This window comes from Gasterosteus aculeatus, chromosome 9 (genome assembly GCF_964276395.1).
Source record: "Gasterosteus aculeatus chromosome 9, fGasAcu3.hap1.1, whole genome shotgun sequence".
In the NCBI taxonomy this organism is placed as follows: Eukaryota; Metazoa; Chordata; class Actinopteri; order Perciformes; family Gasterosteidae; genus Gasterosteus; species Gasterosteus aculeatus.
This window is the reverse complement of record NC_135696.1, coordinates 16670191-16685696: the sequence shown is the minus strand read 5'-3', so window position 1 is coordinate 16685696 and position 15506 is coordinate 16670191. Positions and strand designations below refer to the sequence as shown.

The window sequence follows — 15506 nt, the reverse complement described above, 5'->3', positions numbered from 1 at the left end:
TTCATGCTGGGTAATCCTCCAAGGATGTTGTTTGAGATCCTGAAAGCCTGCTGGTAGTCTTCAAACCCTACAAATAAAACACACGGAAACAGGAGTCCTTATAAGCTACGACTTATCCATATATCCGCCGATCGGCACTGAGGTGTCTGATCTCCGTTTTTATTGAAAAGGGAGACATTTAAATGTGAACTGCAGAACTATAGAGTTACTATCTCATATCATATTAACTGGAAAATATAAACATCATGTTATCCCTAGTAACACTGTAGCCTATTTATGACTATTTTACGTGTTTTGTGTCCAACTAATCAAGAATTCATTTCATTTCTTAACTACTCGTTGTTCCTCTTGCTGCCAGCAGGTGGCGCTTTGTTCACTTCAGATTACCCTTCACCTCTGACTGTGGCTCCATGACAAATAACTAATCTGTGCTCCATTGTAGTTAAAACATAATAATGAATAGTAGCAGAAGAAGGATTTTCCCCAGAAAGTTACGCCATTTACTAAAAAAAGTTTGTTACTGTATGTGTCACCTCATTCATGTAATATCTTTGTTGAGCTCAATATCGAGCAGCTATTATGGAGAAGACATAACATTTAGGTGAGCAATGTTTTGAATCCCTTCAACACAGACAAAGGTTACAATCTTATCAATCTGGAAAATAAAATATAAATGTTTCGGAAAGCTTTCTTCAGAAGTGTGTGTGTTAAAAGTGAACTTGCACAATGTCTCCAAACACTGGTTGTGAACCATAACCAGTTTGGGTTGTGCTGCACCACATTGACCATCATCTGTACTCAAAGTTGCAGCATTTTTTATCTATCATCCCCAAAAAACTTGCAGCGGAAATGTTTTTGTTGGCACATCTCCTGTTTTTCCACAAGATGTCAGTGTTGCACTGTATCACTGTCATTCTCCCCCAAGGATTTGTGTGAAAGAGGCTTTTGAAAGTCTGTTGGCAGCACCTGACGCGCAGCTAAACATCGGTACAGTGGGATGGAAAATCCAACTCTCACTCCGGCTTCGAGAAACATTTCATGCCAGGCTATCTAAACTTTTCCGTCACAATAGACGGACTTTCTTTTGAGAGTCTTTTCAAGCTGAAATGGTTAGCCGGTAATTCACGATGCTAACGCGGAGGCCAATGTTGATTTCTATGATGCCAAAATACTAAACAGTGAAGGATATAGTAAAACAATGTGTCAACCACTGGCTCCTAACATATCACTGATGTGTGGGACTGCCAGCGGGGGGTTGCAGTGCGGTCAGGCTGAGGTGAGGTTTTGGGGTTGTCAGTTCTTCCTCAAGTTTGGCTTAGCGGTTGTCGAGGTTCGGTTTGGCCTGGCTCATGTGGCTTCAGAAAAGGAGCGGGAATCTGGGGGAAGTTTCTTGAGCAATACATCATTCCATTGCATGGTCAAAACATGGCTGAGGCACAAACACGCTTTTTATGTTCTGTCAATCGTTCCAAAAAAGTGCAAACAAAACAACCATATTTCACAAAGCTCCTGTTAAAGCGGTTGCATGTTGGACGACGAAGTCAAGTACACAAACACGCAGTTTTTAAAAACTACGGCGCAAAACCATTTCCACCGATAGGAACTTTGAGCCAAACACGGCGTTTTTCATTTCTGCGTCGGGGAAGGGCGAGGCGGCGACGGGGTGTGAATGGGAAGGTATTACACAGCATGACTACAGTCCGTCTCTGTGTCCACGTCTGTGTTCCCCCCGACTGCGGCCCTCGTGAGCTCACCGGCTACCGCTGACAGGGAGTTGGCAGCGGTCCGCTCGCACTGAGTGATTCCCCGGCGGGACAACCTGCCAAGCGACGGGCTTGCCAGCAACCTTCTCATACATTCCTCACCGGAGTGGCCGCTGCCTGCTCGACGGGTCTGGGTTGGTGCCTCCCTGCGCTTCCTTAGCTGCCCCAGACACATCTGAACTGGCACGGGAGCTGAGAGGGCGGCGAGAGAGAAACAGGGACAGCCGGAAGGCTGCAGGGTGGAAGTGGGAGCATATGCACATTTTTGGGGGATTGGGGGTTGGAGGGGGGGGAGATACAAACATAACATTGACCTCCTTATGGAGTTGTTATGGAGCCAACAATTGCTAACTAACAAATTAAGATGATATGGAGCGACAGTTTTTGGGGGTTTGTATTTCTGATGAACGCAACTCAGATATTTACTCTTCTTTTAGCTCGGTTTTTGGTCTCAACCAACACATGCAGAAAATATCTGTCTCCTTAGCTGCTAAATGCGGCTATATGTTTGCTAGCCATTCACTCACCTTGTCAGTGTGCTGTTTGGTGCTGGATGATGGAATAGAAATGAGAACACGGTCGTTGTAGAAGGTATCGACAATCAATGTATTTTGTGAAGGATACAGCAAAATCACTTAAAGCAATATGTCATTATTTCGACATGAAATGTTTATATCATTTTCTAATGTTCATTACTTGACTTTTCTTTATTGAAAACACAGCAAACAGTGCTGCAAACAACTAAAAAAGTAAGCGATCCTCTACAAACTCCCCTGTAGAGAAACCAAAGTATATTCACACAGAAGCCATTGTGACATTTGGAGTTGTTTGATCTGTCCTCCAAACATCCCAAAACTCAACGACATCCTGTAAGAAAAACTACCAACGGTTAAGATAAAATGGGACCTGGAAATGTTTTCTGATAGATAAACAATCAAATTTCTTAACGAAATCGATTACCCATTCCCGCCCCAACAGGAGGCAAACTCCTCCGACGGCACCCTGAAGTAGACACGGTGTAAAAGAACATAAAACAATTGCTTTTCTCAGTGGTTGGGCCCTAATTGCTTCACAAAAGAATAACAAAGTGTGGCTTCGCAGAGAAACCTTTGGTCCCAGCCACTTCCCTTCACCTTCTCCAGAGTAGGCATTCCTATATAGATTAGCTGGAAATCTTTCCTGTTCCATCGAGGATAATCCCCCGAACAAGGCTGCTCAGCGCTCACATTAAGAGTGATTTAGGCACAGTGAATTCCGGTCGGGTTAGCGCTCCACTTTCATGTTATGATGTGTCTGTTCCACTTGTTATATGTACCTTGTGCGGAGAATAGGAGCAGACAGAAGAAAGGAAATGGAAAAGAGGGTTAGGTTTTTTTTACTGTTCAATCTGTGTTTGAAGTCATCATGGGGATTTGAAACATGAATTAAAGTCCCGGATACACAACGGCTCAATCCGTTTGAAAGTAGTGTTTGTGTGCTTGAACGAGGGTGTCCGTGACTTAACTTTTTAAGATGTTTGAGCTGGGTTTTCCTACAGCCTCACACACACACACACACACACACACACACACACACACACACTACCCACCGCAGAGCCAAACATCCACCGGGAGTGTATTAGTATGAATGAGAATTACGAGGCATCGCGGCTGCACACAGGCTCTTTCTCATCCCGGTCACACAGAAGAGAGTGACTCACGTGTAGTTGCTCCACATAACGTGATTTAAAAGTGACTGAGAGGCCACAGCTGCCATTTCGATAACAGAAAGCTTTAATTATCCCCGTGGCAAATTTGGGAATAGCGGTGTTCGTTAAGCTGCTGTGATTCTATTTTAATTTCTAAACTGATACAATTGAACCTATAGTTCATTTCTTTTTGGCGCGGATTCATGAATCAACGACTTGGCAACTGAACCAAAAGGCTCAGCTTTATTTAGTTTAGGCTCTTTTTTTTAGTCAAATTCAATAAAAGACATCTTGGAGAATTGCTGCAGGCAGTGAGCTGTCACACTCTCTCTACTCCACTGCAGATTTTTTTTTTTTTCGTAGGCAAAAGCAAGCGAGAGAAAATGGCTCCGTGACAAGGGTTCAAGCTTTGGCTCACTTCCCCTGAGTGGGAATGGTCAGCATTTATAATGTTAATTCATTCATGGAAACACTGCACTGTGTTCCTCCGTATAGCGACTGTGTGTGTGTGTGTGTGTGTGTCGTAGATGTGGGTCCAATCGGAACATAATACCAGAATTAACTGTGGAAAAGCTTCTTCCAACAGGGAGAAAAGAAACTTCTTATTTCTAACCCAACTGAAAAGGACAGTACGGGCAAGACAAGGGTTTTAGTGGTTTTGCACTGGCAGTGGGGGCTGTTTGAAAGCACGGGCCTTTCAGCAACGTGGGTGGCACGGTTGTTCCTAGCATCTCTGCTATCGTATTGTCATTGGCTCTATGCACTTGTCAGCGTCATTGCTCACTTTCTCAGGATAAATGTTGATTTTGCTCTACGCGGGGGGGGAAGCCGAGGCAGCAGCGCTTTGGTTGGTGAAATTGCCGTGGCCTCGGCGTGAGAGCCTGTGTCACTGCAGATGTCCAAATTCCTCTGACACGTTTATTGTTTTCTTTTATTCTGTGCGGAGGCCAATCTGCGCGGCTCTCGCGCCGCCGTTCCCTTTCGCTGCTCCGCCGTGCGGAATCTTGTGTGTGGTGTAAACAGAGAAGCAGAAAATAACAAGCACAAGAAAAAGGGAACATTTCCACACCCGACATTGTCCTCCTTTTTTCTCCCTCGCCCGTTCCAGGGTGCCCACCACTTGCTGTCCTTTATTTGGGGCCTAAGTGCTCTGGCATTAAATCTTATTATTTTTTGGTAAATAAACCAGGTTCTGGTAGGAATTACACACAGCTTGGTGTGAGGTCCTTTTCACTGAGGGGCCTGGATCCTTTTATCTAAAATGTTTTCTATTTCTGCTTTTGTAGGACACTTTTGACTGCTTTCAAAGAGAGAAACAAGGTTTTTCTTGCGTTTCTGGGGGTGAGGTTGGGGATTTTTCTCAGCATTGTGGTGAGATTTATTCGAAGAGGCTGCATTTTTTCCTGATTTCCCTCTTTGTTCTCTGTAAGTAGTTCCAGGTCCCCTCTCACTCACAAACACACACACACATTCTCATCTGTGTGTGTGTGTGTGTGTGTAAAAGTGCACGAGGATTTCGCATACGGGTGTATGTGTGCGGGGCACATGTGTGAATGTGTGTGTGCGGCGGGCCGAGGCGGGGACTTGATGTGACACCTGCTGTTGCAATGAATAGGGTCAGTGGCAGGGCCCTTCAGCAGGCAGCAGCTGCTTGTTCTCACTGCACGACTCTCTCAGCGCTCCACAGCTTCCCGGAATACACAACGGAGGCCCCCGACGCGACACATAGTGCCCCCTAACATCATCCGCTATCATTACAGTTATTATCTCCAATTCCGCCTCTCCCCGGGGGTCACGGTGTTAATCGTCGGCACGGAAACGTAAAATTGACCTGAGGAAAAACATCAAAAACAAACTTTCAATTTCCATCCGTGCGCTCTCTTAAGGCGGGAGGAGGTCTCCTCCAGGCAGCTGCTGACAGACAAAGATTCCTGGTATTTGGTCGGTCTGACCTGTCTATGCTCTCTGGCTGTGTGGTAGTCTGCCCCGCGTGTGACTTAGTGGGTCTGAAAACATTCCCTGTGGCAGAACCAAGGAAGGGGGCAGGAGATATACAGCAAGGTATGAAAAACATCTGTCTGCGTTTTAGAAGGGTTTCAAATGCCTCTAAATTGACTGTTGTCTCTGCCTCTGCTTTTCTATTGGCAATACTGCCCGCATTTGCACTTTAAATTAGGTCTACTGCCGATTTACAAAATGTGTTCATCCAAAAAAAGTCTTTGGATTTAAAAGCTATTGTCTCCTTTCTTAAATCTTGTAGTATTATAGAGTAAATCTTTTTTAAGAAATAGTTATAATGCTATAATTTAGAATTTTCTTTATATGCCAGAAAAATATTAACATTACAGACATTACTATTAGGAAACTATAGACTAATACTAGTATTACTATTACAGACATTATATATGGCCATTGGACCTTATACAAATCACAATTTTCTTTCACCAAGATTCTTCCGAATTTAGTGTAAAATAAACCGATATCTTCCATTAACTATCCACCAGAGGTCAGCCTTTTATTAACAAATTCTGATGAAATCTTACAAAACCCTTTTTTCTATGAAGAAAATGCAATTTAAGACCATTTCACTAAACTACCAGCGATGCACTGACAATATTTGCAATTTTACGCAGCATTTTGTGTAACAAAGTAGGTCCAACGTGCAATAACAGGGGTGACACTGGTCAGCGCAAGGAAAAGCCCTCCCAGCATCACAGTCCATTTTGGGCTCAAACTCCCCCTAGCAAAGTACCCAGCGCGGCCCTGTTGTGTGGGGCATTTGCCAAATGAAACAGGCGAGTAATATTGCTGGGACTATTCCAGGTTTTTGCCTCGTCGGAAGGCAACTGACGGCCCTTGTTTCATCACTGAACAAATATACTTTACACTGAGAGTTTAAAAACTTCTATCGACCGTTGTTTAACCTGAACACCTCTTCAGTAATAACCTTCTGCCGCGTGTCCCTTTTGATCTGGGCCTTGTAGGTTGTAGCTAGTAGTTCAAGATGAAGGTCTTCTGGGCTTGGTCCTTTTGGAGAGCTTGTAGTTGAAGTACATGTCAGCCCTGGACTGTGAGGCTCTCCTGGGCCGGCAGGTGCGTCCGTTGCCGGAGTAACCCTCCAAACACTGACAGGTGTAGGAACCATCTGTGTTGACGCACTGAGCGTGGCGGCTGCAGCGGTGAGACCCGATTAAACATTCGTCCTCGTCTGTGGAGCGAAGGGAGAGAACAAATGCTCGTCAGCTATTTGGTTATTTCTCGTCGGAGCGAGGCGGCGTCGAGTCATGTTGGAGCAGCGTGGAGAGAGCGAAGGGTCTGTTGAGATAATCCTGCAACGCTCATCGCGCGGATGAAAACGAAACACTGCTCACAGCTTTGCTTTGCACGATACGGCCTAAAGGTCACAACGTTGTTTTACCAACCCTGGTTGGTTTCTAGTGTGAGCCTTATATTGCATTACGTCTCCTTGTCATCGCTACTGTCTATTTGTGATAAAAAGGCCGAAAGAACCCCCCCCACACACACGTTACATTCAAGCACACCTTCACATAAAACAACAATGTGGAGCTGCTGGACGTCAACGTGCACGTTCTTCGATAACGATTGCAGACCCCACCTCGACACTGCACGGCGCCGCTGAGCGTCCCCATCACAAAGCCATCTCGGCACACGCAGACGAAGCTGCCGAACGTGTTCTTGCAGGTCCGCCGCGGCCGGCACACATCAGCACCTCGCCGACACTCGTCGTCATCTGCAACACATTCGGTCAATTTCATTGCACAGACAGAGCGCACACATATCACATTTCTGGCCTTGTTGTCCACACGACGCTGCCTGAATGTTTCTGGTCTTTGCTCAAAACAATAATTATCTTCAAAAAGACACAAGAAAGCCAAATGAGTAGCTGAAAACCTCGCAACCACCTTTGTACTGAAGAGTTGAAAGGTGCAACGTGTTCAACAGCAAGAACACACAAAAGACACACTTCAGGTGTCCAGAGTGATACAATTATTGGCGTCTTTTGCGTTCACTAGTACCACTCCATGCATCTTGCGTACGTCGCTCACACTACTTTGATGACATCTGCATTGGAAGCATTGGGACCAGAAGCTGTGGTTGATCTCCGTCTTGGACGTTTAATGTTTCTTAGCTCTCCCACAGTGTGAAAATGTTGTGGCAGACGTGGGGGAGGCTGCTGAAGGGTCTCTTCATTACAGGACAGGGGGTGAGTTATCGAGTCGGGACACCGAGGAACGGAGTCCAGGGTGTGTTTTTCCAGGTAATTAAAGGCTCTTCACCATTGGGGGAGGAGGGGGGGGGGGGCAGACACAGCAGAGAGGGGCCACTGGTAAAGTTGGCTGCATCTACTCTATGACATCTAATCACATGACATGATTGTGGCAAAAACACACACATTGGCAAACAACTGTAATGATTTAAGAGTCATGAGTCAATAAATAGTCGCTATAAGGAATCACTATAGAAACTTCCCACAGGTTTTTATAAATTCTTAACTTTTTTTATTTTGATAGTTCAGAGAAGAATACTTGACTGTGTGCATCTATACCAATACTAACATACTATTTAGTATTGCAGGATCCTTTACATAGGATGGTAAATCCTTTGTATATAGTATGTCCCAATTGTATATGTGTATAGTATGTCCCAATTGAATGGTTACCACGTGCCACAGGACATATTTTGTATGTAATTTGGAATGCGGTTTTAGTTCTTCCTCCCCCCAAAAGTCTTTCTTGCATCAATAATCGACACTCATTTGTCAAGTATAAATGTACGAGATTATTCCTTGTTATTGGCTGTACTCATCCTGCATTAAGTGATCATTTTGGGCTCGTAACCACTGTCAAGCACCGGCATATTATACTCAGGAAAACATTTACCTATTTACTAAATAAGTAAATATCAAGCAACATTGATTCACAGTTATGTTTTCAAGTGTTGAAGTCCAGTATTCACCATCTCCTGAAAGAAATAACCGCTAATGTTCAATATGTTCACAGGCTGGTTGCAAACTTGGTCTGTCTGCCGCTCGGTCCGCCGGTGCAGGTAATGTGAAACTATCTGGGGTTTCATCCCTTAAAGATCAAAACGATTAATACACTATTAGTTGTTGCACAAATAAGAAACGTTCCCAAACACAAACTGCAGTTCAGACTCAATATCACGGCAACATGACCCATGAAAACCACTAATCATTACCAAGGGAGGCACGTTGTAGTGTAGGTTCTGGAGGGGCTTTACCTTCACAGGTCTTGCTGTCAGCGGCCAGGTGGAGGCCAGGGGGGCACAGACAGCGCACCGCCCCCCCCCTCTCCATCTGGCACCCAAACTGGCAGCGTAGGGAGAAACACGCGGCCTCTCCTGGAAGACAGACGGGGGAAACACTGGCTGAGGAACGGCCAGAGAAATGGGCCAGTGGATCACGGCTGAGAGAACACACACACACACACACACTAGTGCAACACTAGGACTATGTAGGTGATGAAACCATTAAAAAATGTATATTTTGTAACGTTTAAATACCACCTCACATCACAGAGTTTCAAACGTTTTGTTAAAAGCAATATGACTCACTGGCGCAGGTGTATCCGTCTGCACTGAGTGCGTATCCAGGTTCACAGTAACAGCGGTAGCTACCGTGCGTATTCATGCAGCGGTGGGAACACGGCCTCTCCACGAAACCACACTCATTCACATCTGGAGTCAATGAAACCTTACGTGAGCAGCAGAAAGAAATCCTTGCAGAAAAGTGCATGCAGGAGAACGGGTTGAGACACCAGAAACATGAGACTGACAACGGTGTTTTGCGTCACACTCTACCTTCGTCACACTGAGGTCCTGCATACCCCGCGGAGCATAAACACTGGTCTGGCCCCACACATCTTCCATTTACGCACAACCTCGCGCACACCGCTAAGGAAGATGAAGTTAAACGTCAAAAATGTCTGCATGCTGGTATTTGATAAGACCATAACTATGGCAACCTACACTACATCAATGTATGAATTAAAACTTCCAGTAAACATGAGCAGAGGTCCCCAACTGGAACAAATAAAAGTTGCCTTAACTGACAACAAGCAACCATTGGTCTCGTTGCAATTGGGAAAGTTTTGCTTTTCCCTATATAGTATTTCACCTGGTAAGACAAAAGTCAATGCATTTTGGGAACGTCTTGTGTGTCATGTGAGTTAAATGTCAATTCAGTGCAATAACCTTTTTCAACAAAACTACCTCAACCATACAACCATTCACACACCTACGGGCAATTTAGAGTCACCAATCAACCTGATCCCCAGTGCATGTCTTTGCAACGTTAGCATTCATTTTAAATCATGTTTCATCGTGCCTGGTAAATTTGACCTTTTACTTCTGTTTTGGTCTCAACCAACTCTTGTAGGAAATGTTTGAAAAGTAAAAGTACTTATTATGTAAAGTTTCTATGTTTTATTTAAAAATATTGTATCATTACTACTGCATTCACACTTATAGTACACTTGCTGTAAATAGTCATTTCATTATAATTATGTAGCTGAATAATTTGACTTCTCGTGTTCTCGTCACACATATGTTAAATCTTGATATGCAAAACAACTAGTGAGCGTGGCTGTCATATAAAGGCAGTATTAACTGAAACAAACACAGGGAGTATTTGTTAGTGTAGATGAAGGAGGAATAAATGCAAAGAAAAAAAAGCAAAATGCAAAAATCAGAACTTCCTCACATGGGTTTCCTAGTATTTGTTGTTTTGCTGAGATGCCGAACTGATGACCTGTGAACTGTGAGTAATGTGTCATCGTTCTAGTGCTGTCACTGCATATCGCAGAATGACTTACGCTGACATACGCCGTGAACAATCCTCCATCCCGAACAACAGGAAGTGGTCTGACCGTAGCTGCAGAGCCCTGGCGGCGTGTGACCCCCGGAGTCCTCCAGCGTGTCCTCCGCTGACCTGTGGAGGCTGCGGCAAAAGGTTATCAGATAATTAAGCGCCGTCGAGCCTTTCAGGGCTTCAACTTCAGCACCGAACCCAAATCCACCGTATGCCCTGGAAAACGGTGACACATCCTCCTCACATGCGGCGACACGAAATGTTTGTTTGTAAAACAAAAAAAAACGTGTTGGCATAGCGTTTTATATTTGCAAAATGGCAGGCAGTGAGTATATCTAGTCAAGACTAAATGTAGTTTACAATAAAAATGCCATAAAATTACAAATCCCATTCAAATAAATGTCTCATGCGTTTTATAGCTTCCCGGATCTTCTGACCACACTTGAACCCATTTACTGCAGCTGTACACCGTAACAACTTCTGAAACACCTTCCTCATTCCCAATTGTTCAGCAGAAAAAGTCCTTAAATTGTAACTAGTAACAATTTTTTCCCTCATTAAAATCTGCCGTAATAAACAAAAGCGCAATAAACTGCAACGCCTACAGAACCAGCAAACAAGCTTCATTCATAGCTGCTGTTAAAGCTTCTCACACCCTCCAGCGATTGATTAATGTAATACGTTGCTTTGAAAGAATAGATATTGTATATTTTTGGTTTTCCAACAGCGCATGTTTTTTTTATATATAAATTCTTTCTTACCTGTTATGACGATGAGCTACGGAGAGCGTAATAAAATGCAGAATCACCACAAAGACCCTTTGTTTTTGTACAATCATTTTCTCCACCACAGATTCTATTTCACGTTTTTACGTGCATAATAACTACATCTATCCTCCAAAAAAAAACCTCTCGCCATCAAACGAGGCGCTCGCCCTGTGATGTGGGACTAAATGTTAGAGGTGCCTTCCGTTGCAAAGGATGTTGTGAAGTGTGTGTGAATGGGTTTGTTTGAGGAGTCACATGGTCTAATTGTAGGGTTCAGGTGAGACGGATCACCTGTGGGCGAAAAAACTGAGAGAGGGACAAAAAGAGGCAGAGAGAAAAAACAGTGGGAGCATGAAGGACGACAAAGAAATGGACAAAATATGCCAGTTGGCAAAACAATATCCACTCAATGTCCACTCACTGCTCCGGGGTTGTTTCACATAATCATCACTTCTAAACGCCTCTACTTAAATGTTTTTTAAGTGTTTTTCATCTCACAGTTAGGCGTAGCGGGAAGTTAACCATATGTACTGGAAGCATTTCACCTCATAGTGACAAAATAGACTTCAGGAAGTCACTGCGTCATTTAACTAGTTTTCAGTAAACATCGTTCGAAACATTTTTTATATCAGGATTTGTGAAGGAAATCTATAGAAAACAGTTAAAATATTTTTGGTAGTGATATTTAGAGGATGCTGATGCTCTTAGAGCCAGTTGTCTGTGATAAGTAATCGTTTCTTCCTGCTTTCATGCTAAGCTAGGCTAGTTTCCTCCATATGATATTGAATAATATTTTTGTATTTTATTTTTATATTTTTTATAAAGGTGTTCTTTAAAAGAAACTGTAACTTTTTTTTTTTTAGAATTTTAAGCTAATTGTTTTTTTTAAATGATTATTCAATCATTAAAATAGCCGTCGGCAGCCTCAGAGGTGAAGCCTTTGAAGCCGTAACTGTTACCAGCACTGATCAGAGTGACATCGGTTTTGTTACGCCCAACGATGGAGTTCATTTCTGGACGTTACACTACATCTGCATGACGAATGAACAGCTGTAAAACAACTTCAAATGTCATGCGTTAACCTCCCTACAGATTCACAGGGCAGCCGGATATAACTGATCATAAGTTATTTTTCACCGATGCCAACATTATTCCGCTTGTTCACTCCGTTTACAGCAAACTGACTGTTTTCAATCGACGCCTCAATTTGTCTGCCCATAAAAGAACAAATGGCGCATATTTGGTAGGTTCCTTTAAATCCCATTCAACTAATTATGACATTACTGTGGTTTTTTTTTTCTTCTTTAAAGTGAAAACCACAGAGTTGTAAGCTTCAACCAATCATACTCATGGAGAAATGTCATTTAAATGAGGTGTTGGATGGCGGCGAAGAAAGGTGTGGTTAAGGGGGACGGAAAACCGGTGTAGTCTCGGCTCGTTTCCAATCTCTCTCTCCACCCAAACCCCCACCGTGGATGTTTTTTGTCAAACGTGTCCCCACCACACATCAGCAAGTGAGGTGGAAAGAAACCATAAAATGTCTCTGCACGGTCTGCCTTGAATTAGGGCCAAACCTCACTCTGCATCTGTCATAAACGATACAATTAAACCCAATCCGGCCTGCCCGAAGGGGATGGAGACGAGGGGGAAAGGGAGGAGAAAAAAAAGTGGGGGAAAGTGGGCGTCAGCAGTAAAACAGAATGATGAACGTTGTCGGTGGTGGCGCAGTGTGTGGCAAGTGCAAGAGGTGACCCGAGAGCCTCCGTCTTGCCAGCACGGACTCTGTGGGAGCGGATCAAGATTTCGGCGCCAAATCTGCAGATTCCTCCTCTTTCTTCCCCCCCTTTTTTTTGACCACATCAGAGGTGTGACTCATTGGTGGTCTTTGATTCCTCAAATTGAAAAGGGATGCCCCCGCAAAGAGATCCGATGTCATTTATGTAACGTGAGCCTCTCCCCCAACCCCACCTGCTAAAAAATATAACTTATCCGTCAGAAATGATGAGGTTGGAGTGAGTCGCCTGATGTGAAAATGAGTTTTCCTGGAACAATGTTGGTGGTCAGTCACCAAGGTCCATCAAGACAGCCCCTCTGCTGTTATTGAACAGCACTTTTCCATATGCAACAGTCACATGCGGGGGGATTTCCTGACAATTCATATGTGTTTTCTTCTGTCCAAAGGGATGAAAAGACCACCATCATCTTGGAGTTACACGCTGCATGCAAAGGCATAATTCAAGTCTGCTTGAGGTTATCCATGTGTATATCTGATATTTTTCTTTTTTTTCTCCTCTATTTCACACTTCACAGGTTTAACTTGCCAGGAAATATAATGACATTTGCAAAGTAATTACTGTGAAAAAAAGGAAACTACAACGACATAAGAAGTTACATGCAGCTAGACTTCAGTTGAAATGTGAATTGGAAAATGATGAGAATATAGTGCAGATATGCCTATATTTTACTGAGAAGATGACTTTTTGGTTTCTGACATGTTTTAAATGAGAGGCAACCTTATGTCACAATAATGTTTCCTTCTCTAAACTGATTACGGCTTGTATTTCCACGGCATACTGCAGAAACAACTCAATACATCGGAGACAAAGGTAAACGATTTCCACATGTTTTAAAGGAAGCAGCCAAGCACAACGAAACTTGAATCCAAATCCAAGCTGTGAGTGAAAGTAGCGTTTTTCTCTGCTTTATTTGTCACACCTGTGCAGAGAGCTTCATCACAACGGAACTGCCTCAGCTATTTGACGAATGTCTTTACCAGGTGACCCTCAGGATGATGGACAGTCTGCGGTCAGAGTTCGGAGCAGGTATGCAAAGGAGTCGCCCCAGGTGGGAGGGGGGTCAAAGAGTAAAGGTCGGCGACCAGGTCAGTAGACGGGACACCTGCGAGGGTCTGATGGGGACGGCTGTGGCAGGAGGAATCCCGCTCGATCCAACGCCGCGATGCTGAGTTCCCCGCGTAGATCGTAGATCCCTGTGTAATGTAAGGTAAATATTATGTGCATTTTAATTTACACAATCACTTTGGCTTTCAAGAATGACAGTGCCTACTATTACTTTTATATCTTATTTCAGAGTGTAAAAATAACTGAATGTAAAAGCCTGTTTACAATTACAAAATCCGCTGAGTTAAGTTGTGCTACACGAGGAGGAATCGGCCTCACTTATAACAAATGTAACCATCATGAAATCAGCCGTTTGGTAGATTGCCCATTTGTTTCAAAGCACAATGGTGGCTTGATTATTTTATTATTATTGTCAAGAAATACTTCCCTGATAAGGACAGACTTTGTTATAGTAATATTTGTATAAATCTTCATTAACTTCATGATTACTATAATCATTGTTATTATCATATTTTGACCGTACAAGTTTTAATCTCTGTTGTTATAATGAATATGGTTTCATTATTGGTTGTGATAAGTAATACCTTTGCATTCTTCCCCATTATTCATTGTTTTTTTTATGAAAATCTCGGAGCTTTAATGATTGACGCATATTTGAGGTTTAAAAATCCCAGAAATAAGTAAAGAATGTAACCCCACCACAACACTTTGAAACACAGGATTGGCGCTTACTAAACACATTATTGGCAATTAATATTGAACATACCCTGTTCAACAAAAGACGTGTATTTTATACTTTTAAATGAGCTTTGATTTCCATTTCAAAGTCACAGCATCTGCAGCCACATATAGATATTTCCACAACTACACTGTCACCGAATGTGACAGAATGTGACAGAATGTGACAGTGGGCCTTCCTTCTTTGTGCAACCACCTCTTCCTGCCACCACTTTGCTGTGCATGTTGGGCTTCAGTCCAACTGGAGGTACACAGTGTGCAGAGAGGCAGCGCAGCCATTAGACACAGAGCTTTACAGAGATTAGGATGCACACACACCACCAACACAGGCAGTCGCTGTACCAAACAAGGATTAGGGTTTTGGCAAAGAAAAGGCAGCACAACAGAGCCTTGCCAAAGAAAATGATTCACCATATGTGTTTTTTTTTTACCTTATGTGGCACTGATGAGAATGAATGGGCAATATTTTCTGCGGAGGAATGAGCAATATTTCTTGTTTAGTTCAATATTTTTCTGCGTAGAAGGGCATGTTTACTCAGTAATCCTCCATTTCTGCAATAACACTAACTAGATTTATTTATGTGACAGTACACTTGTGGACTCTGACTCAGGACCTGGAGTCATTTGGGTGCATTTTGCGTGATTGTGTAGGTTTGACTGTGAGGCCACGTTGAAAAATGTTGTTATAGCAGAGCCATAAACTTTTTTTGTTTCATAGTAACTGTTGATCATTAGCGCAAGATGAAAGAAGATGTTATTTTTCCTTTTGAATGATTTAAAAGCTTTCTCTTAATTACCCTTCAAACCTATAGTCATAAAGTTATAATTATTTTTAAAGAG

At 43.1% G+C, this 15506-nt stretch overlaps 1 protein-coding gene across 1 annotated transcript; it reads right to left on the bottom strand.

Moving 5' to 3' along the window:
• Nucleotides 1-5944: 5944 nt before the first annotated feature.
• si:ch211-194g2.4 (nephronectin) lies at nucleotides 5945-11296 on the bottom strand. Its single transcript, XM_040185659.2, has 7 exons — nucleotides 11062-11296; nucleotides 10305-10429; nucleotides 9292-9384; nucleotides 9046-9168; nucleotides 8713-8832; nucleotides 7067-7201; nucleotides 5945-6658 (listed from the first exon to the last, which is right to left on the bottom strand). The coding sequence occupies exons 1-7, from the start codon at nucleotides 11136-11138 to the stop codon at nucleotides 6450-6452; spliced, it is 882 nt and encodes a 293-aa protein (XP_040041593.1). The 5' UTR covers nucleotides 11139-11296; the 3' UTR covers nucleotides 5945-6449.
• Between the last annotated feature and the right edge of the window lie 4210 nt (nucleotides 11297-15506).